The 27,611-nt window shown below is 36.1% G+C and overlaps 3 protein-coding genes across 5 annotated transcripts; all 3 read left to right on the forward strand.

Moving 5' to 3' along the window:
- The first annotated feature begins 217 nt into the window (after window positions 1–217).
- LOC122088632 lies at window positions 218–2,523 on the forward strand. The gene is made up of 2 exons (XM_042657943.1): window positions 218–1,835; window positions 1,949–2,523. Exons 1-2 carry the CDS (start codon window positions 257–259, stop codon window positions 2,356–2,358), a joined length of 1,989 nt encoding a protein of 662 aa, XP_042513877.1. The 5' UTR covers window positions 218–256; the 3' UTR covers window positions 2,359–2,523.
- A 3,793-nt stretch (window positions 2,524–6,316) lies between these two features.
- On the forward strand, window positions 6,317–10,091 carry LOC122088444 (plant UBX domain-containing protein 1-like; the record flags this gene model as incomplete). Its single annotated transcript, XM_042657712.1, is given in 5 exon segments — window positions 6,317–6,384; window positions 6,942–7,071; window positions 7,165–7,269; window positions 9,012–9,225; window positions 9,820–10,091. Coding segments are annotated over 4 exon segments (500 nt in total), but the record flags the coding sequence as incomplete, so codon positions are not given.
- A 7,968-nt stretch (window positions 10,092–18,059) lies between these two features.
- Window positions 18,060–24,795, forward strand: LOC122088261 (glucose-6-phosphate 1-dehydrogenase 6, cytoplasmic-like). 3 transcript variants are annotated; one of them, XM_042657460.1, is made up of 16 exons: window positions 18,060–18,216; window positions 18,886–19,143; window positions 19,392–19,477; window positions 19,866–19,932; window positions 20,030–20,216; window positions 20,753–20,910; window positions 21,022–21,090; window positions 21,656–21,714; window positions 21,971–22,007; window positions 22,095–22,166; window positions 22,347–22,494; window positions 22,687–22,782; window positions 23,404–23,474; window positions 23,902–24,017; window positions 24,247–24,292; window positions 24,382–24,795. In XM_042657460.1, exons 2-16 carry the CDS (start codon window positions 18,964–18,966, stop codon window positions 24,547–24,549), a joined length of 1,560 nt encoding a protein of 519 aa, XP_042513394.1. In that variant the 5' UTR covers window positions 18,060–18,216; window positions 18,886–18,963; the 3' UTR covers window positions 24,550–24,795. The 3 variants fall into 3 exon arrangements, with proteins under 3 accessions (XP_042513394.1, XP_042513396.1, XP_042513395.1); XM_042657462.1 differs by having other exon boundaries at window positions 18,075–18,227; XM_042657461.1 differs by lacking the exon at window positions 18,060–18,216 and adding an exon at window positions 18,242–18,422.
- Window positions 24,796–27,611: the final 2,816 nt, after the last annotated feature.

Here is a 27,611-nt window from a genome sequence, read left to right on the forward strand (position 1 = left end):
CTTATGCATGCTAATGAAACTATGGTAAGGTCTTCTTGTTTGATTCAGAAAATGATCATAAGGTGTAAATGACCAATGCTATTGTAAAAGGCTATGCATGTTAGTGGGACTTGAAAACTTGATTCTTTAATTATCCAGAGGCTATTTGCTTATGTAATGTAATTATTAATATGATATATTTGTTTGTTTATATGAAATGATTTATTTTTTATTTTTTTATTTTTTTGTGTGTTTCAACTTTTAACAAATAGGAAAAATGGGAAGACAAAAAGAAAAGTTTTGGCAACATGCTGAGCAACTTGATAGTTCACATTTCAAATGCAAATTTTGTGAAAAACAAGTTTTTGGAGGGGTCACTCGACTCAAGTATCATTTAGCTAAGGTTAGTGGTCATGATGTTGCTTCTTGTGAGAAAGTATCAGATGATGTCCAAGCAGAAGCTCTTCTTGCTATTAATTCTGAATCAAGTAGTAAAAAGCGGAAGAGTTGTACCAGTGGTGAGAGTATGGTTGGTTCTTCTCCTTTGACTCCTTTAACTAGTCAAAGGCAGTCCACAATGGAGGAAATGATCCCTAAGATGGACAAATCAACTTGGGAGAAATCTCTTCGTGACCTTTTTATTAAAAATAACATTTCTTTTAATGTTGTTCAATCGGATGCTTTCATCAATTTTGTGAAGTGCACAGCTCGTTATGGTCCTAGTGTTCCCATTCCAAGTTATGGAACCCTTCGTGGAAGAATAATTCCTGAAGCAAGAAAGGACCTTGAAAAATATGCTGAAGAAGTAAAATTTTCTTGGAAGCAAACTGGTTGCACATTCATGTCTGATTCATGGACTGACTTGAAGAAGCGGTCTTTTCTTAATGTGATTGCTTATTCCCCGGGTGGTGCTCTCTTTTTGAAGTCAGATGAGTGTTCTCATGCTAGATTGACTGCTTCTTATATATTTGATATTCTTGACAGAGAGATTCAAAGTATTGGCCCAAATTTAGTGGTTCAGCTAATTTCAGACAATGCATCCAATTATTCAAGTGCACTTGATATGCTTACTGGAAAGTATCGTTGGTTGTTTAAGACTCGATGTGCAGCCCATGGTATCAATCTAATGTTGAAGGATATCTATGAAAAGGTTTTTTGGGTTCAAGAAATTTTTGATGAGGCGAAAAGAATTATTGACTACTTGTACAAGTCAATAATTGTCTTACAGTTGATGAGGAGTTTCACAAACAAGGATCTAAAATATCCTTGCAAAACTAGATTTGCTTCAAACTTTTTAATGCTTCAGTCAATTGTTGAAGTGGAAGAGAAGCTTAGACTCCTAGTTGCATCAGCTGAGTGGAGGAGTCTAAGAAATTCGAGATCTTTTGAAGCAGATCGAGTAGTGGACACTATTCAAAGGGAGTCGTTTTGGAATGATTCAAAAGAGATTTTGAGATTTATGGAACCAATCATTCGAGTTCTCCGTTTGGTTGATGGTGATGGGGCTACATCAGGGTATTTGTATGAAGCAATAGAAAGAGCAAGAGAGGTATTGGAGAAGCTTTATGAGGCAGACCACCGGTATGACCAAATTTTGAAAATCTTTGACAATAGAAGAGATGAAAATATTTTGGGTATCATTCACTATGCAGCTGCTGTTTTCAACCCCACTTATTTTTTTAGTGAAAGATTCAAAAAGATTCCTCAAATGAAAGATGCAACAGATTTCATTGGTGAGATAGTGGTTCCACAAGATGAGAGGAGAGAATATTATGGACAACTGGCAGTATACCACATGAAGTCTAACACTCTTTTTACTCCCAGTGCCAAGATGATGATGGAAACTAGTCATCCTCGTAAGTGTAATAATTACTTTCTTTTTAAAATTTTTAGTTTATTGTTTCTTATGTAAAAATTACTTGTCATTTAAAATTGTTTATTTATATATATATATTTTTGCCAATGACAGGGGTTTGGTGGCATATACAAGGTGATGCTATTCCTATCTTACAGAAGTATGCCATTCGAATATTGAGCCAACCATGTAGTTCTTCGGCTTGTGAGAGAAATTGGAGTGCCTGGGATGCAGCACAAACCAAAAAGAGGAATAGATTGTCAGCAACGATGTTAGATGATTTAGTCTATGTGAGAATGAATTCGTTGATGATGGAAAAAAGGGGTGAACTTGAACAGAAAAACATGTTACCCATTAATCTTGACAATATTAGTGTCAATGATTTTGATCAGAGCATTGAGGACGTTGATAAAGAGCTAGAGAGATTGTTGGATGATGTGGATGATAGCATTGCTGAAGACTTGCTATTTGGTGCAAGTGTTAGTTTTACTGAGAGCGAGACTCAACCCCCAGATAGTATATAATGATTTAGTTGAGTACTTAAGTTATGGTGATGTAATAACTATTGTTATGCTTTTGTGGATGTTTTGCTTTATTTATAATAGTTTTTCCTTTTAAGCATGAATGATGGAATTAGGTGAGTCATGGACTCATGGATTGAATGAAGTGATTTTGAACTTTTATGTTCCTACAGGATAATTGGTAGAAGCATTAAAACATGCATTAGAAATTGAATTACTATAACCATTGCTTCCATCACTCAATGACAAATTTTTCCTAGTTTTTTTTACTGTATTGTATATTTGAACTACAATAATTTTCTCTTTTTAGGTGTACATATCAAGTTAATTACTTAATAAATAAAATAGATACAATAAATTATAAAAATAACATCCAAATTTTTTGCCCGACTTTTATTTTTGTACTCGAATAATTCCCGAATCCGAATCCGAATCCGAATCCGATTTTTATTTTGTCCGCTTTTTTGACCGCTTTTTTGACCTAACCCTTAAATTAACCAATCGAATTATTCCGAATAATTCTTCGGCCGAATAATTCCCGAATCCGAATTTGCTAATTATGGTAAAGATACCTCTATTCAAACCAAAAGAACTTGAAGGTTCACATTGAAGAGATGGTTCTTGAAGCTTCAAAGACAGAAGGTCAAGAGATAGAAGATTCAACTGAAGAGTTCTACATTGAAGAGAGCATAGCAGACAAGACTGAAACCATGGAAGAAGACTCCGGTGAAGGATTCTACATTGAAGAGAGCACAAAAAAGAAGACTAAAGATGTGGAAGATGAGGTAGTGATTGAAAGAACTCCACAAGTCTTTGAGATTCATGATGAAAAGGAAGCGTTTGTTCCAATCCTTGATGAGAAGGTTACCAACATTGACGACTCTATGCACACGACATTCACAGTTGGTATTGATTCAGAGGTTGAGCATATAGAGTTTATTATGCCATCATGGTTCTTTGAAGAGAAAGCTCCACACCTTGAAGACTACCTTCCAAAAGTCTACAAGCAACCAGAATTTTGTTTGGGAATGGTTAAAGCTGCTACGCACATGTTGTTTCCTCCTTATCACTACAAAATTCGAGGACGAATTTTTTCAAGATGGGAAGAATTGACGCAGATTAATTACCAAAATAGGCTTGTTTTATTAAGAATAAGCATAGGGTTGGGTTCCATATATGTTGGGCCTTTGATCCCATGTGTTTTGAGTGTAATAGACCACTTTTATGGGTCTAAAAGGGGGGGTCTAAGATTGAATACGGGTTTACTAGTTAGTTTCCATTTTCATTAGTTTCCTTTTTAGTTGGGCTTGATTTGAGTTATATTTGTTTCTTTAGGAGTCAAGTTATTAATTGAGTCAAGTCATTAGTAGTTAGTTTCCTTTTTCAACTAGTTTCTAATTTCAGTTAGTTTCTAATTTTAGTTTTTAGTAACTATTTTATTAGGAGAATATTTGGTTTCCTTTTTGAGAACCTTCTATTTTGTAATTTCCTCCCCCATTAACATTATAAATAAAGAAGAGGAGGCTCCTAAAAGCCTAGAACGATTTATGCTTAAAAAAAAAAGACTCTTGTTTCTGTCGCTGGCTTCGATGACTATTCCTTGTGTTTGATCAAGGCCTAGGGATTGGTGTTTGATCCAATCGACACTCTGCGGCGAGAAGTCCGAGTGGGTTGCTATTATTTTCTGGTTTTCTTTATTGTGTTATTGTTGTTTAATGTGGGCAAGACTTATTGCTGCTGTTATTGCTCTGCAACTCAGGTAGGAGAACTAATCTACTGTTAAGTTCAGATCTGAGTTTTTTTCCAGAATTCTCCAAGTATCGACTACTCTTACTAGGCTATCTAGCCATCGGATTGAGCTCCCTTTTGGATCGAGTGTCCCCCCTGTTGGAAGGGAGGTTCGATCCTAATTTCATGCCCATCAGACCAGGGGATGGTCTGGTCTGGTTAGTTCTCTGATTCTGGTCGATTGTGCTTCTGCACAGAACTGAGTTCTGTTTTGGTTGTTCTGTCCCTGTGGTGTTGTTACTGAGTATGGTCTGTTTTAATACTCTATTTTCTGCTATTGAATTGTCTTCAGTTGGTATGATATCTGATTTCTGAAAATCTGAGTTCTGAGTCAAAATTTCTGATTTACAAAGGGCTGTTCGATTCCTATTTCTGGACTGTTGTTTGTTGTTTACTTTTGGGGTGCTTAGTGGCTGTTCTTTTGACTAAAAGTTCCTGCAGTTGGATTAGTTTGAGTTTTCAAACTTATTCCTACATTAGCTAATCTGTCAGCAATAGAATACAGGATCTTTGCAGCTAGGCTTCTTATGTAATGGGATATTCGTAGATGACACACAAGCTCTGGCAGAATAAAATAGTGCTGGTCTGTTGCTGGCCGAAGTTCAAGTGGAGTAATCCAGCTAACAGTTTCCGTCAGGTCACCCTCCACCTCTGAGACCACTCTTAACAAGTACAATAGATGAAGCTTAATTTGGGACATCCTTTGGGCACATGCATTGGCACGATTTCACTTTGAGTGCATTTATTGGGTAAAAATAGTAGGATCTTCATCTGGAACATTCTTTTCTTCTCTTTTGAACAACTTTATGTTCATCCATCAGCTTCTTAGAGACTTTTGATTCTTGGGCTTTGTGTTGTCTACTTTGTTTCTGCTTTTAAACTTTCAGTTGTTGCTTCTTTCTTGTCCCACCTCTCAGGTTCCATAACAGTTATATCCAAACACTCTTACCTTAAACTACATCCTTCTGATATTCTGTTGATGATGCACTTCAATTAACATTCGAAAACTGGTTCAGATTGAAGCATCAAGTCGTTAATTTAATTGCTAATTTCTTTTGGCTTCCCCTGAACTTGCTCTTCGACAGTCCTTGAAGGAACAGCATCTTTATTTGATTCGGTACTTCCTCTTCAATCTTGTCCTTAGTTGGTTGCATCTCAGGGACAGATAACAAAGGTATTTTTGTGGGTTGCAACTGCCGAAAACCCAATGCAAGGCTTCCTTAATAGGACATGATATGTTGCTATCGGAACAATTGTGTACAGTGTACATTAGGTCCATTCCAGTAGGACCCATAAAAACAGGTTGATTGTTGCATTGATGGCCACTGAATGCTCCATGAATACCAACTTGTTCAGTTTAATCAAGGAACTCCCTCAAAGAAGTTATGCTCAAGGAAAGGCTAAAGGAGCTCCTATCAGAGGCAAGAGATGGTCCCAAACTCCATTGTAAAGTAAGATTAGATGAAACAAATGGTTGGTTGATCTGCCATAAAAAAATGACATTCAACATTTGGGGGAAGGAGGATCCTATTTCTGTTATGTTTTTTCTGTATGTATTGACTTTTATATGGTTTACTTCCTTAGAACAAGTGTCATACAGTTATGTTTTTGGGGATTGGAGTTGTAAGTTAACTTGGAAGGCTGGAGGAGTTGGGGGCTGGGTGCGGTTAGACTTCCCCTTCATATTCTATTCAAGTTCCTTGAAATAAAAGCATTTCTGGGCAACCAGTTTATGAAGTGGCTTGTTATAGCCCAACTTCCCACAGTTCCACTCTAATCCTTATAAGGACCTGGTACAAACTCATCTTATGACCTTCCCTTTAGAACTCAGCAGAGAATAAGGGTGTGGACATCAATTACATTGTGTAGTTACTTTCCACCAGAGCTCCTCCCGTTGCTCTCTCTATAGCAGCCCTGCATTTTATCTCATACAATGAGATCGGTTTTGTCATGTTCTTCGCAGGGAAGGTAAGGGTGCCCGTCTGCTGTCTGAGAGTCCCCACCATTTTCTTGGATAGGTATATAATTTGAAGCTTTTGTGCAGAAATATTGAGACTAAACTAATTGATTTGGTTGGAAAAAATGTGCAGCAATCTCCTGTTGAATGTATTATTCGTCCATGTTTCTGAATGCATTTATATTTTTAAACTTGTTTAATTGGTTTTATTGACAGAAAGATTCCTGAAGACCCGCAAAATCCGAGAAGCAGAGGAGGCTGCTCGTAGGTCAAGAATAACCAAGGTGCTGGGAAGCCTCCTCTTTCATATGATAATAACATTTTAAAGAACACTTTTAGTCTGCATTGTCAGTTGTCATAAATTCTCGATCATCATGAATGTTCTCTTGATCCTATTCTCGAATGTGAGAATTTCCGCCCGTTTGCTCAATTTCTGACAACAACATACTAACATGTTCCTTCCCTTCCAACTCATTTAGATTGTGCAATGCCACCTTCTTGTTACTCAAAAACAACTGTGACCAATGAGATTATCCCCCAAAAAAAAAAGAAAAAAAAATGTCAGTCTTAGATAAAATATAACAATTACTTTCTCCTGTAATCATAGTTGTCACGGTGTCCAGGCGACCCAAGATGTAGGAGCTTAGATGGGGCCTTGACGTCTAGGCGACACTAACAAGACACCCTTCCAGCAAAAGGCGTCGCCTTGTCAACTATGCCTGCAGTGAATCAGAATCTCCTAATTAATATACAATTTTTGTATGACATCTTCAATTATATACTTAATTTTCCTATTCTTGTTTTGTCACACAGTATGTTGTTTTCCTGTCTCTTGATGTAGGCAATAATTCGGGTACGCTTCCCTGATAATTGCACATTAGAGGTGAAGTTCCATCCATCAGAGACTTTGCAAAGTTTAATTGATCTTCTCATGAAAGTGATTGCTAGACCAGACCTACCATTTTATATATGTAAGAATTATCTAATTCATGTCCTTTAAATATCTGAACACCCATTATGTTTTTGTTAAATATGCTGAAGGCCTGACTGATTCTTCTGTGTAGATACAACTCCTCCAAAAAAGCGAATGGTGGACATGTCTCAGGATTTCTACTCTGCTGGCTTTGTTCCTGGTGCAATTGTATATTTCTCATATGATCTGCAGAAAGGTTAGTTGGGACAAGGCTTAGGTGAGCTATGTACAGTAAAGGCCAGTGTCTGCTCTCTGATTGCTTTGATAATCATTTTAACATTTACGCATTCAAATTCAGTCCTGGGTGCCTAATTCTCAAGTGGCATTAATTGGCAAAAACTTGTCAGTCTTTAAATGATTCACAGATTCAAGCATCTACCAGGGGTGCACCCTTGTGGTATTTGTGTTGACTGAACCCGAGTACTTAAACATTTAAAATTGGGTAATCAGTCTTTTTCTGAGTAACAACCTTCAATCTTCTTTAATTGGACTGCTTTCAAAGTATTGGAATGATTATACTGAATTTAGTTATGTGCATAACGTTCAGTGTTTAAAGATGCACATTGTCGTGATCTTGCTGGAGAATAACTTTTGTCCAGTATTATAATATACCACGTTCCTTATTTGCATCTGCTTCTGAAGAGTCATAGTCATCTATTCATGAATAACTATATAATGTGGTAATGTGATGTATTGTGTTGGTGCTTTCCTGCTTAATCTTGTCAACTTGCTCTGCCATTTTACTGTTTCAGGGTCTGATCATTATCTGCTTTTAAATATGGGCTCCCTTACTTTTTCTACCACTTCAACCAAGTCGTTTCCACCTTCCTTTGTCTCTTTGAATTATCTATTTTCATACATTTTCACTGCTCCTAGATGAATTGTTCATTTTAAATGTAAACTTTGCCTGTCAAATCAACATTGTCTTACATTAATATTCATATTTTACCAAAAAAAAAAAAAACATAAATATTCATATTGTAACAATGAATATTTTTTATACATCTATCATATTTGTGCTTGTGCAAATGGTTTGCCTCTAACAGCCATCAAGCTTTATGCACGCCATACCGAACCTGATGAGGGAAAAAAAAAAAAGGATATTACCTGGTGCTGGTCCTGCCTATTTGGGTTTGGGAGGGGTGAGTTTGGAGCCAGTCCTAACTTTTTGGCATTTTTGCATAAAGTGGCTGCCCGAACCTTCTACCATTGCTCTAAACAATGGGCTACACAACATCAAAAATCCCAACCCAATACACATAATGCAACTTTTGAGGAGAATCAAAAGGTTGAGTTAGATTTTAGGGCTAAAAAAAGGCAGTTTTAATTCTGATTGGTTATTTTAGTGGATAGGATCATGATCTAATCCCGATACAAATGTACTTGGATGTACTTATAGTTGATTGTATTTTATTTAGCTTCTATGTGGGATAGGTCTTTATAAATGGATTGGATGGTCCATATGGATACCCTTTCTTGTTCAGGTAAATGCTTTTCCAATTGTTATCATTATGTTCATTACACTTCTTATTTTTATTGATTCTTTTCGGAAAGACATCTATGAAAAATCTATTGAGTATCTGGTAGCTTATGTTTTTTGTCTTTTGAGTTGACAAATAAAAAGCCAAAGGCAACTTTTAATGCCATTATTATATTTTTATTTTAATTGAATTGTACATATTCTCATTTGATCCAATTGTGACTTGTGAGCCCCTCGTACAATTAGATGGTCTGTATGTATCTGTGAGTTATTTTATGACTGAAGATTTATCAACTCTGATGTAATTCGTAGTAAATATCCATCATCTCCTTATCTTTGTTTGGGTTGTTATGTACCACAGCTCTTATGTATTGGATGTAATGACTCCTACTTACAAGATCATTATATCTAGAAAATGATTGGATTCTAAAATTTCGCTTCACATATGGATTGTTTAGGGGACAATGCTGCAGAAACTTCAGCCCCCTTTCTTCGAGATGAGATCATGTGCCTCAAGGGTCTGGATGTACTTCTGGAACAGGTTGAATCTGTCCAATCTGCAGTGGAAACTGCAGTGGTGGAACCATCTCCTGTTGTTCAAGAACGTAAAGCTGTTGAGAAGAAACCTGTTAAGCCAAAATGGCTCAAAATGTGACACAGCCTATTGCATATGTGAGATTCTTCTTTTTCTGTTTTTTACTTTGTCTTTATTTTAGTTTTAAGCAATTTTTATTCTTGTATCTGGAGTCTGGGCACCAGTTCTTTTGGTGGTCCACATAGCCAAAGCTTGATTGGGTATTTTCTACCAAGTGGTAGCTCATTGGCACTCGGAGTAGGGTCCATACATAGCCCTAGTCACCTCTACTTATGAGGAAAATTACAGCCCAAAATATTTCTAGGTGGTAATTGAACTTTGAAAATTTGTGTGCTGGCTGAATGCAATGGGAGGAGAATCCCAATTCCTGGGGCAAATGGCTGATTTGGCTATAGAATTTTATAGATGGCCTATCTAGGGAGTGTCCTATTGTTGAAATGGCAATATCACCCCTTCACATGTCTCAGGGCCTCGGCCATAGGGGCAAGCACATGTCTTGGCTAGGTTGACCATCTAAAAGCCGTTTATACATTTTTCTTTTTCTTCTCTTTTCGTTTGTGTTATGCAGCTAAATAGTCTTAAACCTGAATTTTTGTGTTCCAATTTAATCCTGCAATATTCTATTTTTTGTTTTTTGTTCGCTTAATAATACGAGTTTTCAACTGTGGCAGGTGTATACGGGATGTACTTGCTTTGCTTCTGTAGCATAAATAAATGGTTACAAAGGTCATTTGGTCGAGAAAGAGCTACCAGGAAAATCAAAACTGTAAGGTGTTGAAGACAAAGGGGATGGTTTTTCTTTTCTTTTCTCTCTTTTTTTTTTTTAATTTCTCATTGATTTAAATCAGCTTATTTGATGTTTAGGTGGGGAATCATAACTTTAATACAAAATTCTATTCCTCCATGCTGAATCAGATTTCATATCATTAAACCATTTTGTCAATTTTAGCCCTATTTGTTAGTTTTAAATTTTCCTCTACTTGTTAATTAACTAAGAATTATTGAAAAAAAGATAAAATGAAGAGTACCAGCAAACCCACCTTCCATACTTTTCTATTTAAATCACGGCTGGCCGTCTGATGCTCGCCGCACGGCCTCACCCGTGGCAGAGGATCATCGCCCCTTTTCTATTTTTCAGTTTTCAACCCATACCCAAAAATCCCTAGTTTTCAACCCCATTTCAAATCTTTGAGACCAAAGAGTCCACTAAGGAAAAAGGTTCGTATACATCCCCTAATGGGAATTCTTCTATGCCACCTTTTTTTTTTTTTTTTGCCATGTCCATCATATAATTTGATATTTGGTTCAATAGATAAATGGGACGATCCAAGTTTTTGTTATGTGGCAGATCGGATGGAGCCCAAATTGTGTGAGCAAGTAAACCTCTAGTTCCCAACTTACATGTCATGTCTCAACAGTGGACCATCCTCTGAAGATATGCAAGTATGAGTCGACATTAAAAGCTGCATTGTTTGGACGAATTAGAAGAAGCGGTTGGGGGTTGGGGGTTGGAGGCTAGTAGCTTGTAGCTCTAATAGTGAAGAAAAGGCATAATAGGACAACTAAAAAAATAGAAAGATGCATATCAATACACAAGAGTATTTGATTGAATTAGGTTATCTTACTTGACATATGACTAATTTAATTATGGACCTATCAATCCAACAATCAGAATTGTCACATTATCCTATCAAGTGATTAAAATTGGTGGCGGGACTTGATAAGCTTATTCAGTGGTCCTTAACAACTTTTGCTTAGATAAATAACAAATTTCCTTTAATAAGCTGAAAGTCAAATTTAGTGATTTATCTCATTGGGTTGTCCACCATGAATGGAGCACTTCTCTTAAAATCTTTTGTTTAATCATAGAATCATTGCTCCAGTATATCTCTGACAAATCTTTTGTGGAATTGGCTGCCAATACATCAGGGATAGGTTCTTCCAAGGATATGTCCAATGACTCAGCTAAATTTGATTCCCATAAACCTAATCTGCAAATTCTCTTATATAACTCATAGCTAGCTCCTCTAAGACCTTCTAAAATCATCTCCTTCAGACCACCAGAACCAACCGCCCCAGAACCCAATACATTAAGTAAAACCTCAGTTGAACTAGGTGTCTAAAAAACTACAATTGCACAACCAGGTCACAAAGAAATTGCTGCCAACATCGATCGGCCACTCCGCTTCTCATCACCGCTGTGAGCTTCTCTACATTTCCCCGTACCTCTTCATTTGGGGTGAAGCTGCGAATCTCCATTTTTTTTTTCTAAGGTATTAATGACTGACCATGAATTTCATTCCATAGATGTGCCTCAATCGGCTGGAACTCGTCTAAACCCTTAGTCACAGGTATGGAAAGAAGGAGAGAAGAAGAAAATGACATAAGGAGAGTGAAATGGTAAAAAGGTAAAGAGGGGTATTTTTTGGATAATGAAAATGGGTAACTTATCAGTGGTTTACTCATAAGGGTCAGAATGTCATTTCATAACATTCCTTAACAGTGACTGACGGTAGGGGGTCTGAGTCTAATTTTGTGAAATAGAGGGTGTGATCTTATAATTGTGGCATTCTCCAGTACCCTTAAATTTTTAGAGATCTTTGCTATTCAAATAGTCCCATTTTCACACAATTTGCCGAGCATAAGCTCACATTCAAGCTTCAATTCTTTATTTGGTGAAACATTCAAAACTCATTTTGTTGTGGAATTTAATGCACATGGAAATCATATCATTTTTTTTTTAATAGTAAAAATAGATTTATTTAGAAAAATGGAAAAGACGCGAGAATGCCAAACATTGATCTTAGATCCAAGAATAAAAAATGAGTCAAATTCTCATCCTCATCATAGACAACGAGTATAAACATAAAAACTTAAGTTTTCCCTTCAGCATGTTTACTTGGACGCAATAGCGGATGAGTCATTGTTCAACCTAGTTTTGGGATAGATTGATAAGTAATTTTCCCAAAGAAGTGGTGGTTACCTATCCCATCGTTGATGTGTACGTGATGCTTACAAGTTTTTCGACGTACCAACCCACTTAGAGAGAGAGAGAGAGAGAGAGAGAGAGTCTATCTTATCCACTTATTTATCATTCTTATTAAGTGAAAACTACCAAACAAGCCCTACGTTTTGTTGTTGTTTCATGGTTGAAAAGAGTTCTTCTTTTCCCTAAATTATAATTGAAAAAATATTATTTACTTTAGAAAAAGTTTCCTTCACTCATAGAGAAAACAAAATACTCAAAAATCTAAGGTTATTATTATTCTTGTCTCCTAAATTTATTGGGGAATTCCTTCACCATGACCTTACAAAAGTTGTGTACATTATTTTTGTTCCCTAGCAAAAGTTAAAAAAAGATTATAATATGGGGTAGCTTCCCTTCACCTCATGGATTTAATTCACAAAAGGTATCGATGATGGTATTTGTTGTTGTTGATACTAATCTATGTTGATTCTAAATGAAAATATAATGTTTTCATTAAAAAAAAAATCCATATCATATTGACCGATCCTTATCAATCAAGTATAGGTATTGTCATACAGTCGATACCTATATGAATCAATTGATATGACTCATTTGTTACCGATTCCTAAAATCATGTTTCATCGCCACAAAAATCGTATTTTTTCATCATGAAAAATATCCAAGCGTGGTTTGCTTTAACTCCCACCATTTTTTTTGTTTTTTTGGGTAAATTAACTCCCATCGTTGAGTAGGGCTCGAAAGAGGATTGCTAAGAACGGAGATATAGACAAGGACAAGGATAGGGACAAGGACATGACAAAGTTACGACTTTAGGTAGGTGGTAGGATACTCAATCTATAAGGGGAGTATTAGTGATTGTCAAATCATGAGTTCTCTTTTTTTTTCATGATGGAGGAAAACTTTATCCTTATAAATAAAATAATTGCTTCACTCACTCTATGACTAGTAGTCTAGAACACCCAATGGATGGAGCCGGGTAGAAATCGTCTGAAATTCTCATCTTGTACAATTCCATGCAATTCCACCCTAAATGGCTGACACATGTAAATATTCTATATCTACGGTTCAGATTGTATTATGATTGTATTATGGTTGATTAACATTGTATTAGGGTGGATTAATCTGACCGTAGATATAGAATATTTACACGTGTCAGCCGTTTAGGGTGGAATTGTATGGAATTGTACGAGATAAGAATTTCAGACGATTTCTACCCAATGGAGCCGCATCTCCACTTCCTTCCAAAGGCAAAGGAAATAAACAAAGCACATTAATTAATAGATAACAAAAGGTTCAAGTCATGCAAGTATCAGTAATATATCACAGCACCAAAATATTATAATATTAAATTTTTGTTATTAGAGGTTACATATGCTTAAGTTGATAGAATAGAACAAGTCGTAGTTGACACTTTCCATACTATCCATTCAACAAAAAGAAATAAGATAAGATTTTGTCTTTGGTTTGACAAAAGTACAGTTTGACCCACGAGAAGATGGATCAATGGGCGCCCTCAATAGTTATTTATTGTTAGTTGAATAAACGTGCTTAACCAACATTAATCACACACCTTACACTTTGATTAACTACCAAGTAAACTCATTGGGATGTTGGAAATGTCGCCCTGTGTGGGCCCTTGATAACCATCGGGTGAAGCCCAAATTTCTAAGTCAGTCTGAGTCATATATGTGAAGACATACCACCCAACCATCAAACTTTGAAAACATTTTTTCAACAAACCATATGGAAGTTTGCAAGGGGATGAGTTTCTGGCTCAGTGGCAAGCAGCTTGGACTCTAGCATAAATTTCAATCCGCTAATTCTCGACTTTCTTGAAATATAGTAATAGTAGGTTAGCAAGTAATAAGTTAAGTTTAATGGCCGTTTTGTTGAATCTTCGTGGGTACCTTGTCTGGCCTCATTATGGGTCTTGTAAAATATATATTTTTTATAATATCTAAAAATAATTTTTTTTCTTATCAATTAAATATTCTCTTTTGTTATTGTGTGTGATTCTATTGGTAAGGAGGTGAAGAGAGAATCTCTTCATCTAAAGTAATTTGATGTAAAAAATACCTTTTTCAGTTTAATTAGAGGGTAAGATCCCATGGAGAAGAGGTTCTCTTTGCACCATGGGTGAAAATAAACTCAGTCACTAAATCAATGTTTGACTTCATAAAATACTAAAGGGATTTATGACCTTCGATTCTCTTTTATGGTGATTGAAGATGAATCTATAGCAGAATATTCCATCACAACCATGAAGTGCAATGAGGGTACATTCGAGAGAGGATGCTTTTGTATCCTCCGTGGTCAACCAAGAGAATCTTTATCCTAATTTTTTTATCCAAATGAGGAAATTTATTAATATTATAATATTTATTTTGTCAAAGATATTTATTAATTCTAATATAAGATCCATTTTGTCACCATACCGTCCTTTTCAAAGATACAACCAACACAACGATGAGCCCATTGTTAGCAACATGTGTATCCATGCTTGCCAAACATAATATTTTTATTAGGAAAAGTGTCGATACTTGATTGCGTGCCTTTCCGTCTAAACACAAGGGGTGATGAAAAGATCACCTTATTTCCTAATTGGTCACCTCACCAGTGCTATGACCATATGATCACATAGCAAAATCAATACATATATGGGAAATAGTTTTCTTAGAAAAAAGGAAAAAAAAAAAAATATAGATAAATGCACCAATGAGGTGTGATCAAATAATATCTTAACGTTGAAAGATACAACGGTGCTAATGCATGGTACCACAATCTCCCAAAAATTACTTTCCCAAAAAGGGATACTGTTGTCGAGACCTTGGTCCTACGAACACAAGAATAGTCTAGTAGTGGCAGCTTCGGCTTGAAGAGCCGGTGCCTAGAGGAGGAGGTCACAGTATCGAATCCTATTGTGACTCGTACGCTTTATGTGTGTGGGCGTGTGTGTGTAGGAGTAGGTGACCGTTGGCCGTTGGCCCTACTAGCACCCCAGTAGATTGCCCATTGGCCAGCGATGCTTAGTAGGATAGAGTAGCCAAAAAAAGGACCTTGGTCCTATTCGAGTGCCTCCATATGTCTATCTATCTCCTCTCCTTGTGAAATGACATTTTTAGACTAATTTCATATTATGTTATTCTCACATAATAAACAATACTCAAAGATATACCCAGGGGAGGAGGTCGTGGGATCGAACCTTGTCGTACACATTGTGTGAGTGTGTGTATGTGTGTGTGTGTGTTTTTCTTATTTATTCTGTATCCACCCGTGGGTTTGCACAGATGGTTAGGGCGAACTGGGGATTGTGTGGATTCGGTGCACGGTCTCAGATTCGATTCGATTTTCCATATGTGCATTTGTGATTTAAATAGTGATCATGACGGTAGATTATTGTGCTAGTCTCCCCGAAGATTAATCGAGGTGCGCGTAAACTGATCGAGACAATTTGGTTAACTAAAAAAAAAAAAAATACCCAAAGGGATCCATGTGAGACCCACATGAAAGATATTATTTTCTAATCCATTAATAAATTATTAGCCATTTAGGTTAGGTCTAGTTAGGTCTTACTACCTTCTAAGGTAACGTCATTTCCATGAAGTGATGGTGATCTAATTGATGACTTCACAAGCCATAGAAATGAATTGCTTTGAGCGTGGATCTAAAGTACGCCCGCAACCATTGTACTCTTTTTTCCTCCTCCTAGACAGGACCAAGAAAATCAGGTTATCATGAACTAAAATTCCAAGATGAGCCATGACGGTTCGTTATGCTATGCTTGGAAGGCAAGAAACGAAGAAAAATACATAATAGGACAAAATTAATCAAAAAAATTTTTTTTGTGTGGATAATAGGGAACAGAATCAGTTAGCGTTCTTTTTTTTTCTATGATTATGCTTAGTTGCAAGGAAAATTTAAAGTGAAGAGAAATAAAAATTTTAAACTTAAAAAATAAAATTTTGTCAACATTATTCTATGTGATTGTATAAACTACTTAAATTTATTACAATTAGGGGGAAGAGTTTCGAAACGCATTGAACCTCTCAATCGAATGAATCGTAACATTCGTAATAATCAACTTTACAGAGCCCTATCGCTCAGTTAGATGAGAGAGATCCACCCAGAACAAAAACCACTATCTAATGCTATAGAAGCACGCACTTCTTTGTCCACAACAGCAGGTGGCCTCCGGACAGCCTGGCTAGCCGGTCCAGTTCTCTAATCAATACCTGCCAAAGAAAGAATGTACAATTTGTTGTATCAATGATATTACCAATCAACGAATTGCTAATTGGAGAGGGGGGTCCATTTCGTGTTAGCTACCTCTAGAATAGCCAGACATTCTTGGCTAGGTTTCAAAATGGAAGAGAAGTCATAATGATACATTTATATGCAATTTTTATAGAAAATTAAAAGGTTTTGACTTTTAGATGCAAATAAAATGAAATTTAATAACTAAATATGGAATGATTTGAATGATGTAAAATTAACAATATAATCACATTAGCGTGATAATTACTGAAGTTTTTTTTATTTTTTTAGTTTGAAAATCAATTAAATTCTCATTGCAACCAAAGGAGCATATAAAAAATTATAGGAAGAGGTCTCCACGCATATGGTATGGAGAAATATACCAATGAGGTGTAATAAAGTAGTATTGTTCATATGTTCGAAGCCGTTGGAAGGCAACAAGGATATTTTATATGAGGAAGAGAGAGAAAACTGAATGGTGCTAATACACCCTACCCCAAACTCCCAAAATTATTTTCTTAATATGATAATGTTCTCACGATCATGGCTTATGTTAGTCAGTTAGTGCCTTCTTATATCTATCAGACTCTGTTTATTTATTCCTCTTATGAAATAACATATTTGCCCGTTTATTACAAGAGGAGAGAGACCCAGAGTCTAGAGAGTGTTAGCAATATATCATGCTTCCGGATAGAAAACTTAACCAATTTCTTAAAAATTCCAATTTTTTGGACAAAAATGTTTTGTCTCAAATTAATAGGGGAAAAAGATTGCATCACTACTCTTGGACAAATTCCTTTATGCTGCTCCCTTATTAAACAATAGTGAGAGGATATTCCTTTATTGGTGTTAACGTTGACATTCCTTCTAGATTGCCTTTGTAAATTATTATATCTTTAGGTTGTGTCATCCCTTACCTCTTTGGGGTAGACTCAGTTTTCATGCACTAATAGTGATCTAAGTGATGACTCCATATGCAACCATTGTACTCTTTTTTCATCCTCCTAGAAAGGACCAGAAAACCATGTTATTCAGTTATTCTGAACTACAATTCCAACGGCTGAGATGAGCCATGACGCTAGTTTCCTTATATTATGCTTGGAAGGCAAGAAAAGTGAGAAAAAAAAAAAGGAAAACTTACTTGATTACCCACTTATGGGTTTTTCTTTACAAAATTACCCGTCAAAAGTTTCAGTTAACAAAAATACTCAAAATTAAGTTTTTCTCTACAAAATTACCCATTTAAAGTTTAAGTTAACAAAAATACCCAAAATTGAGTTTGTGTATACAAAACTACCCACACAAAGTTTGAGTAATAAAAAAATACATGATTATATGTGGAAGATGAAGACTCACTATTTTGGGTAGTTTTGTAAACCCAAACCTGATTTTGGGTATTTTTGTTAACTGAAACTTTAGGTGGGTAGTTTTGTAAACCTAAACCCAATTTTGGGTATTTTTGTTAACCAAAACTTTTTGTGGGTAATTTTGTAAAGGGAAACCCAAAAATGGGTAATCATGTAATTTTCCTAAAAAAAGGACAAATTTTTTTCTTTGGTTCAGGAGAAGATATTCCACGTGGATTTTTTGGGGTAGAATATTACCACGTTGGTTATGACTAGACCTACCTGTACATGTATAAGTGACACATCTGACTCAACTCTCGCTTGTCGGTCGGGACGGGTCTGTTGAGTCCACCACGCTGGCCTGGTGTCTGCTTGCTGTAATAATTTTTGTTCAAAGAAGAGAAAAGTCAGAGAGAGTGAAGAACACAACCACTTGAAAACCAGATTCCAATTTCGCTTTCTTCTTCGACATCAACAAGGTAGTGAAGAGGTGATTTTTTTATTTTATTTTATTTTTTTTCGATCTCATTCTCATTAGTTCTTCAATATCTTTCGAGAATTTCTGGTTCTTCTATCTCTGTTTGGATTCTACTCCGTCTTTGATCGTTTCCTTCTCACTTTCGCCAACTTCTTCGTCTTGTACTTGTTTTAGTTCTTCTTTTCGTTCAAGCACTTGCGTCATTTGGTAAGTGGTTTTCTCCATTTCTGCATAATTCAAGTTAATTATAAGCTATTCGTTTGTTTTAGTGGCTTGTAGTATCTATACTTTGTTCTTCCACATCCCAGAAGTTTGAATCATTGAAAGTTTCAAGTGAGATCTGATGTTCCTAAGCTCATAGAGATCTTCTTTTGTCTTTGTAGATTCAAATTGAGCATGGAAGCTACTAACTAGTTATCATTCACAAATTGCCTCATTTTCGTTAGAAAACGATTTTTTTTTTTTAAATACACTAATTAATGACTTCAGTCGAACAGATCCAATTCCTTTTACTTTTCGGTTTTAGTGGATGAAAAGAGGAATTAAGCTACTAATGAAGTGTTTTTGAATCAAGAATTTCTCTTATAGTTACCAGCCAGCCTTGCAGGTCATATTTGCTACTCTATCTTTGCATGCTGTACTAAAATTTTAATTTAATTTCCTTCTTCAGAGTTCTTTGACCTGAAGAATCTACAGAAATTTGTGAGATAGCTCTGCGGCTCTGCCCATTCAATCTGTTCAGTAAAAAATGGGATCGAGCGGTGCTTCCACAGAAGGGAGACTTAGTTTCAGAAGTGGTTCATTCTCAGACGGAGCAGCCCTTGACTTTGTTCCGGAAACTGGCTGTCTCTCTATCGTTGTACTTGGTGCCTCAGGTGACCTTGCCAAAAAGAAGACATTCCCGGCACTTTTCAATCTTTACCGGCAGGTTTGTTAGAAATACTCTGTTTTCCCTCTTTTGGGAATATAGAAATTGAATTAACACTTGTGTGTTTCTGAAAATGGAATCCAACTAACTAAATCAAATTTGATTTTTTTTTCCCCCTTAGCTTGGAGACTACCTTGATTAAGTATCAAGCTAAGCTTAGGAATTCATCCTCTTTCCTATTGTAGACTCTCATTGTTATTTGAAGTAACCAAAATTGATCTTTATCATTTTTGTTGGACCATACACAGGGGTTCCTTCAACCAAATGAAGTTCATATTTTTGGGTATGCAAGAACAAAGATCTCAGATGCTGAGTTAAGAGACCGCATACGTGGGTGAGATTTCCTAACTGTGGCTTTGTCTTTGTTTTCATTGTCATGGATCAAAATTTTGTAGAATGTTCAACTGTGGTAAGACAGATTTGAGTTATTTTTGCTGGACCTGTAGTTGAAAATGTTAATTAATTTGATAGAAACTTGATTCTTGGTGTTTAGTCCACCGTGAATTTAATCTACAATTCAGATTTTTGTTTATGAAAAGAATGAGCCTACACTTACAGACTTCAAGAATATTGTGATGATGAAGCTTTTATTTATTATTACTTGTTGATTTTAGTCTTGTCTGTTAGTCCGCAAGTTCAGACACATATCTATTCACTTCTTGTGTATCTTCATTTCACATAACGCCGATGAAGATTAATTCACATGTGAACATTAACTGCAGGCATCTTGTCCCTGAGAAGGCAGCCTCTTCTGATCTCTCTGAAGCCGTATCAAATTTTTTGCAATCGGTAATTTTGTCCTATCTCCCTTTGTTATTTTTGTTGGTTTTATCAATCACTTTCTACCGTTGTAACTTTTCGTTGCTGCTGCTTTTACTTTTTTCAGATCAAATATGTCAGTGGTTCTTATGAGTCTGAGGATGGCTTTCGTCAATTGGATAAGGAAATTTGTGAGCATGAAATCTCAAAAAACAGTCAAGAAGGATCATCCCGTAGACTTTTTTATCTGGCACTTCCTCCATCAGTATATCCAATTGTTTGCAAAATGATCAGGCATTGTTGCATGAATAAATGTAAGCGGCTCCTGTGGATTCAGATCATCAAACTCAATCTTCAGCACATTTGATTGTATATTCTACTCGTTCATCTTTTCAATAACACCATTGTTCACACATCAATCTCGGAGTTGTGTTTCATGAGAACACAGTTGTTTGCACTAGGGACAGCTAATGCATTGGAGACATTTTCAAACTTCTAATAGGATCAGAATTAACTTTGTAATTGTTTCTATCATATTGACGTTGATGCTTGATGTCGTCCCTTTCAGTTAAGTTTCATCTAGGTTGTCCCTTGTGCTGCACAAAGACAAATGTACCACATGTCTGTGGAAGATTAGATTACTCTGATGGCACTATATGACCCTGCATAGTTCAGTTGTATGTATGTCAGATTGAGCCAGCCCGGGGGGGGGGGAATTACTTCTGGATGAGTGCAGTAACAGAAAATTATGGAATAGATCTTTATGGACACCAAATTTCCTTTAACTGTTCTTGGAATCTCTGCAAACTCAATTAGCTACTTATTATTCCATATATGCAATTCTTTTCAGCTGATCTTGGTGGATGGACTCGAGTAATTGTTGAGAAGCCTTTTGGAAAGGATTTGGGCTCTGCAGAGGAACTTAGTGCACATCTTGGGGAGTTATTTGATGAACAACAACTTTACCGCATTGACCACTACTTGGGAAAAGAATTGGTGCAAAACTTGGTAATATGGGCCACACAGTGTTTAGTTTTTCTCTTACCCCTTTTCTCCCCCAATATTTTTCTCTTCGACTATATGCTTATCAAGTCTCACTTTTTCCCCTTTAATTTGCAGCTGGTGCTTCGGTTTGCTAATCGCTTTTTTTTGCCTCTGTGGAACCGTGACAACATTGACAACATTCAGGTGAGATTAAGAATCATGTAAACCTTTTTTTTTTTTTGCCATTACCATGTGCCTGTCATCCTCTAGAATGACATTTAAATATTTTTAAGTAAGATTGGGATAGAACTTATGCCATACCATATTCTTGGATGAGTCATGCTAAATGTTATTGTTTGCTTATGATTCTTGCGTGTCATTGAGTAAATTTAGGAGGGATGTTATAAACTGTCTACTACCTGACTAATAGGTGTAAAGTGTATAGTGTCCTCACTGTATCATACAATTTGTGCAATTCTCATGCAAAATTGATTACTTTTTTGATTGCCACGGTTCTAGTTGTCTACATGTTTGCTGTTTGTTTGTCTGAATGAGAATATTTTCATTTCATTGAATACACTTAGGACTTTGTGGTGTTATCCAAATATTTGGCATTCTTCACAGTATATGTGAAAAATTGCATTCACAATTTTGTGTATTATTGAACTTATATAGGGAATGAGTCTTTTTCTGCCTAAACCTAAGGATTCTCTGCATTGTACAGTTACAAATCTGCCAGAAGTTTAACTATTTATCTTTACTTCTTCAGATTGTCTTCAGGGAGGATTTTGGAACAGAAGGACGTGGTGGATATTTTGACGAATATGGGTATGTGCTCTGGATATTTATAGCATCTTGTTTTTGTATGCTATACAAAACATTATATGCCTCTTGTTTGGTGTACTTCTAACTGGTTTAGTTCTCTAATAAGAATATAACTTTTATGTTGTCATTGGATTGTGACAATTGCATGTAGATGTGAATTGAAACGTCCTCTAATATTTAAGATCATATATACATAAATGCTTGTATTCTTTTTGATTATTCCAGAAATAACAGTTTGCATGCTGTGATTTTATTGCAGAATTATCCGTGATATTATTCAAAATCATCTGTTGCAGGTAGTTCACACCCCTTTTTCAGAATCTTATTTTTCTTTTCAATAAGGCAGCAGCCACTGTTAAGCTTTATGTTTACGCCAACTGCAGGTTCTTTGCTTAGTTGCCATGGAGAAACCTGTTTCTCTTAAACCCGAGCACATCAGGGATGAGAAAGTGAAGGTCATTATCCTAATTCACTCTCCCATAGTCACTTTAGTTCTGATAGCGTTAAGTAAATTATACGGCCTTACAAATATTTACTACAGTTTCCATCTTATTCCTTCACAGACTATATGAAAAGAAAATATTTCCCAACATTTTTGTGATATGCCCCATGACGATCATGTTCTGAAATTTCAGGTTCTTCAATCAGTCTTACCTATAAATATGGAAGAGGTGGTACTGGGACAGTATGAAGGGTACAAGGCTGATCCAACAGTTTCTGACAACTCCAATACCCCAACCTTTGCAACTGCCGTTTTGCATATACACAATGAGAGATGGGAGGGTAAGATTTTTTTTCTTCTGCATGTTTGTGATTTTATTTTATTTTTTATTATTATAAATATCAATGTTTCATCTCTGATATGTAGAATGTCTATATATTCATTTACATTTCTTATGCACTAGATTCTAAAACATTTAACGTTTTCTTTTCTCAGTTGCATATTAATTCCAAAAACTTTTGTTCTCATCTCAGGTGTTCCTTTTATACTCAAGGCAGGAAAAGCATTGAACTCAAGAAAGGCAGAAATCCGTGTTCAGTTTAAGGGTGTTCCTGGTGATATCTTTAAATGTATGGTCAATGTGCTTTTATATGCTTACATGAAGTCCATAGATAATTCATTTTAGTCCTTTGAACATTTTCTTGAGTCTTGATGAGTCTAAATCAAATTGATCTCCAACAGTATGAATATTAGCTGATATTACTGGATTAATCATATTTTCAGAACATTCTAAGGCATGAGAACTGGAGAAACTTTTTCTGAATTGACCTACCCACAAGACACCCTCCCCAACTCCCGCAACCCCCCCCCCCAAAAAAAAAAAATGAAAAAAAATCAATCTTCTTGGGTGGCGTTGGCTGACAACCCATGTTATATTGTGGTTGACCTCGAAATGCAGAATTCTTGACTCAAAATGAATTGGACCAATATGGACCGAACTATTTTTGAATCATGTAAATCTGGGCCAATCTCCTCTTGGGTGAATAGGCATCAGTTCTGCCTCACCCTGGAACAGACTCAGGTCTGAGTTGCTAGGGGCTGCATGCCATTTTGTGTAATTCATGTGATGAACCATCTGGGCTCATTTGATTTCAGTAGAAGTAATTCCTGGTAGTCCAAGGTAATTAGATGAATTTTGTTTTCTGTAGCATGAAAAAAGGTCTTATATTTTGGAGTTTTATTTTTCTTAGGTAAGAATCATGGGAGAAATGAGTTCGTGATACGCCTGCAACCATCAGAGGCCATGTACATGAAACTGATAGTGAGTATTTGATTTTTCTCATTTGACTGCAGCAGATATTGTTATGGTTTTGTCTAAAGCTTTCCAAATTAAGTATGAAAGGTTTACTTCAGAAACATTGCATATTTGTTCTCCGTACTGGCATGCTCGAAGTTCTCAATTATGGTCATTTAATGGTAAGCCATGTAAGGGGTTGCTTTTACACATTCCAGAGATTTGGGAAGTCCAAATGAACTGAAGATTTTGGTTCCAAATAGGCCTGGTCCTTTAATTACTCCATAATGACAACTGAGGTTTTTTGTTCCCTTCCTCTGAATAGAAAACAACATGCTTCTCATTCTCTAGGATTTCCTTCACCCATAATATATCTTGTTATATAATGTCATGGAATTATCGCTTGTGACCTTCTATGTGCCCTTCGCATCACATCTCTTATCTTTTCTCACAGGTCAAGAAACCTGGACTGCAAATGTCAACCATACAGAGTGAACTAGACTTGTCGTATGGACAACGTTATCAAGGGGTTACAATTCCTGAGGCTTATGAGCGTCTGATTCTCGATACGTATGCTTACACTTCCCATGCCCACTTTTTCTTCTCTGAATATTCCTATACACTGATTCACACTAAATACTTGCCTGATGTCTCTGTTTTTAGTACACAATGGCTCCCAGTTAGATGTGCAATCCAAATTTAGATTAGTGATCAGTGATTGCACATGAGAAGGAAGATTCAAGGTTGGAATCATAGTTACAAGGAATGGAAATCTAATTAGACTGAGTTCATTTTGCAGAATTCGGGGCGATCAGCAGCATTTTGTTCGGCGGGATGAGTTGAAGGTGAACACATTTATTCCTAGATTGATATATCAAATCCGAAACATGGGTTTGCTTGCAAGTGTGACAATTTTTGATGTTGTGATTATCAGGTGGCATGGGAGATATTCACTCCAATGCTGCACAGAATCGATGATGGGGAGCTGAAGCCAATTCCATACAAACCAGGCAGCCGAGGTCCTGAAGAAGCAGATGAGCTTCTGGCAAAGGCTGGCTATGTGCAAACTCATGGTTATATTTGGATCCCACCTACCTTGTAATCAAATGATATAATCTTCTTCGCCTCAGTTGGTTTAGTAAGTTGGATTGAGTAATGAGTAATGACCCAGATTTTGCAAACCTGTAATTAGGATAGTAATGCAGCAAATAATCCCACTGTAGCATTACACATCAAATCTATTGCTATATCATAGCTATAGCAGGATATGGTTGTTCATCCAGAAGAACTGTGTATGGTGTTGTGTGTAGAGAAGTAAAGTGTGGAATGAAATTTTGTATTTGAGGCATTGAAAAGAGTTTTTTTCTTCATCAAGATCTTCGGTAAGATGAGATTCTACTTTACTATCAATGGAGAATAGGGTTACAATGTTCATCCTCACACTTCTCATAATTGTTTATGGAGAAAGTAAATCTCGTTGCAAATATATAGCAAAAAATCTTAATATTGAAAAGTATAAAACTGTTTCAAATAAAAAAAATTGAGCGGAGTGCTTCTCCTTACAAGCCCCCGTACGGCAAGCAGTGCTTTCGCAGGACCAATGAGAGATAGTGGGCATGCTAAGACTCGAACTCACAATCAATCGACTCGAACAGTGATGGGTTGAGGGCATTTTCACCACTAGGCTACCAACCCCATTGGTGATAAGATTTTAAATTTGCATGTGGCCAATCCATCTGACGTACAACTCATCTAACACTTAGATGGCCAAAATTTTCTACCAACATGGTTTGGTGCGGTGGATAATTTTAATAAGCTTATCAAAATGGGTCGCAGCCAATTGCTTAGGTTAGCAAATGATTAAATTCAGTTCAAAAGGCTCTATTTTAGCATTATCTACTACGTTAAAAATTAACATACATCAAATTTTTAATTAAATTTTTTTTTTTTAAATTAAAATAAGAACTCTTTTTAGGGAGAGGCTTCTCCACGACACCAATGGAGGGTGGAGTCGATCTCCCATGCCACATGAAACATGATGCATAGAATAGTATCATTCACATAGGACCCACATAACCAGGATAAGTGAGAGAAAACAATTAAAAAAAAAAAACATTGTGATAGGGTGATAGTACATTAGTATCGTGGGTAAGTTCCCCATCTGTGCATCTATAATTTAAGTGGAGCTTGTGGCAGTGGGTTACTATGCTAGTCTCTCTGAGGATTAGTCGAGGTACGCATAAGCTGGTCCGAACACCTTGGTTAAAAAAAAAAAAAAAAAGTGTCGTGAGGAAACTTTTCCCTTATTTTTATTTGGGAAAAAAATCCTGCCTAGTTGTGTCCCATACGCACTCTCACATGGGTGAGTGAAATAACTTCCCTACCCTCTCCCTAGATGCTGTGCACGAAAAAAAGTTGTCATAGGGGAATTTTTCCCTTATTTTTATTAGGTTAAAAAATACTACCCAGTTATGTCCCCATACGCACTCTCCCATGGGTCAATGAAATAACCACCCTAACTTCCCCTCCCCCCTGCTGTGCACGCACTCCAAAGTCCCAATGGCCCCCTAGTGGCATAGAGGAACCTTGCTTTTATGTTAGTGTTACAAGTTCCTTCTCAGAGGTTAAATATGATTCTTTTATTTATAATTTTTATATTAAAAAAAATTAACTAAGTGGTTTGTAAATTCAATCATATAATCTTCATCAATCTGATTTCGGTACATTTTAATTCTACAATATTAAGTAAAGTTGGTCTTCATCAAATCTAAATCTCCAATCCAATATGCTATGTACTACCTAGATTGATTCTCCTTTCCTTTAAAATATCTAAAATATATTCTATAGATATTGTATTGGATGCAAGTAGAATAAATTAAAGAAATGGTAAAAGGAGGATGACTTGTAGGTAGCGTAATGGAAGAAAACCTTACAAGGTTAGGTTTCCCAAAGAAGATGATTCCACTACTCTACTTCCATTCAGCATTGCAAGGTCACCACACATTCTTTTCTTCCTCTTCATCACCATCACTTCTCACCATCTTCTTCTCCAAGGAAACTTAGAAAAAAAAAACTTAGTACTTTAATTACTTTGGTATTATTTTATTTAATTGATGTGGATGGTTACTTTTTAAAATATATATAAAACGCTTGGAACCAAGTGCGAAAGAATTTGTACATCCTCTCATATAATAACCCGCAGAATCCACAATGATACTTTCTCTTCAATAAATATGTGAGCCATCAGCCATGTATTGGATGATTTGTTTATAACATCCACCTCTCGTTGATGTGATTTTTCACTTTGGCGGTCTAGAGAAACTTTGCCGAAGAGAAAGGAAACAATATTAACGCAACTCATATTGTAGGTTGTCAAGGAATCTTTTTTTGCTAATCAGTGTTTGTCAAGTATAAAATGGCGTCACTGATTGAAAAAGTAATTCTCTCTCTCTAGTAAATATGTGTGCCTCCTATTAGATGATTCATCATCCTGCCCTATCATTGGTGGAGTTTCCCTTTCTAATATCATGAGAAATCTTCGACCATAAGAAAAGAAACATAATGAACTCAACTCATTTTGTGGGTTATTGATGCATCCATCTTGCGAATTAGTGTAGTTCAAGTGTAAAATGGCATCACCATTAGAACATATAACTATGTGTGTGTGTGAGGGAAGACCTATTTTTTACATCATGGGATTATTTATGACATTTTTTCTATTTTATTATTATTATTATTATTTTTTAATGATTAGTTCAACATATTCTGCGTTGATGTTATGTTGCCTTGGCCTCTTGGGAATTAGGATTTAGACCATATGGTTTACTATCAACTCTAAGTCGATTATTATATCTCAGTTAGATATTGTTATCCACCCTAAATTGACAATTACAATGAATGCTAGTTCATACACAACAATCTATCTACATAATTTCTGCACCTTAAAAAATGGAAGAAAGTTTTCTATAATTTATGCACCTTAAAAAATGGAAGGAGTGTGGCCGTGGTGGTTACACTTTTGTTTTTGTTTCTTTCTCCTCCTCTCTATGAAATGACTTCCTTACCCCCTCTCCCCCCACTCCCCCAATTTTTTTTGATAGAATATCCCTCCCATGGATTGAACCAAATGGGGGCATTGATTGGATCTCGCATAGCATTCCAGGA

Source organism: Macadamia integrifolia, chromosome 9 (genome assembly GCF_013358625.1).
Source record: "Macadamia integrifolia cultivar HAES 741 chromosome 9, SCU_Mint_v3, whole genome shotgun sequence".
NCBI classification, from domain to species: Eukaryota; Viridiplantae; Streptophyta; class Magnoliopsida; order Proteales; family Proteaceae; genus Macadamia; species Macadamia integrifolia.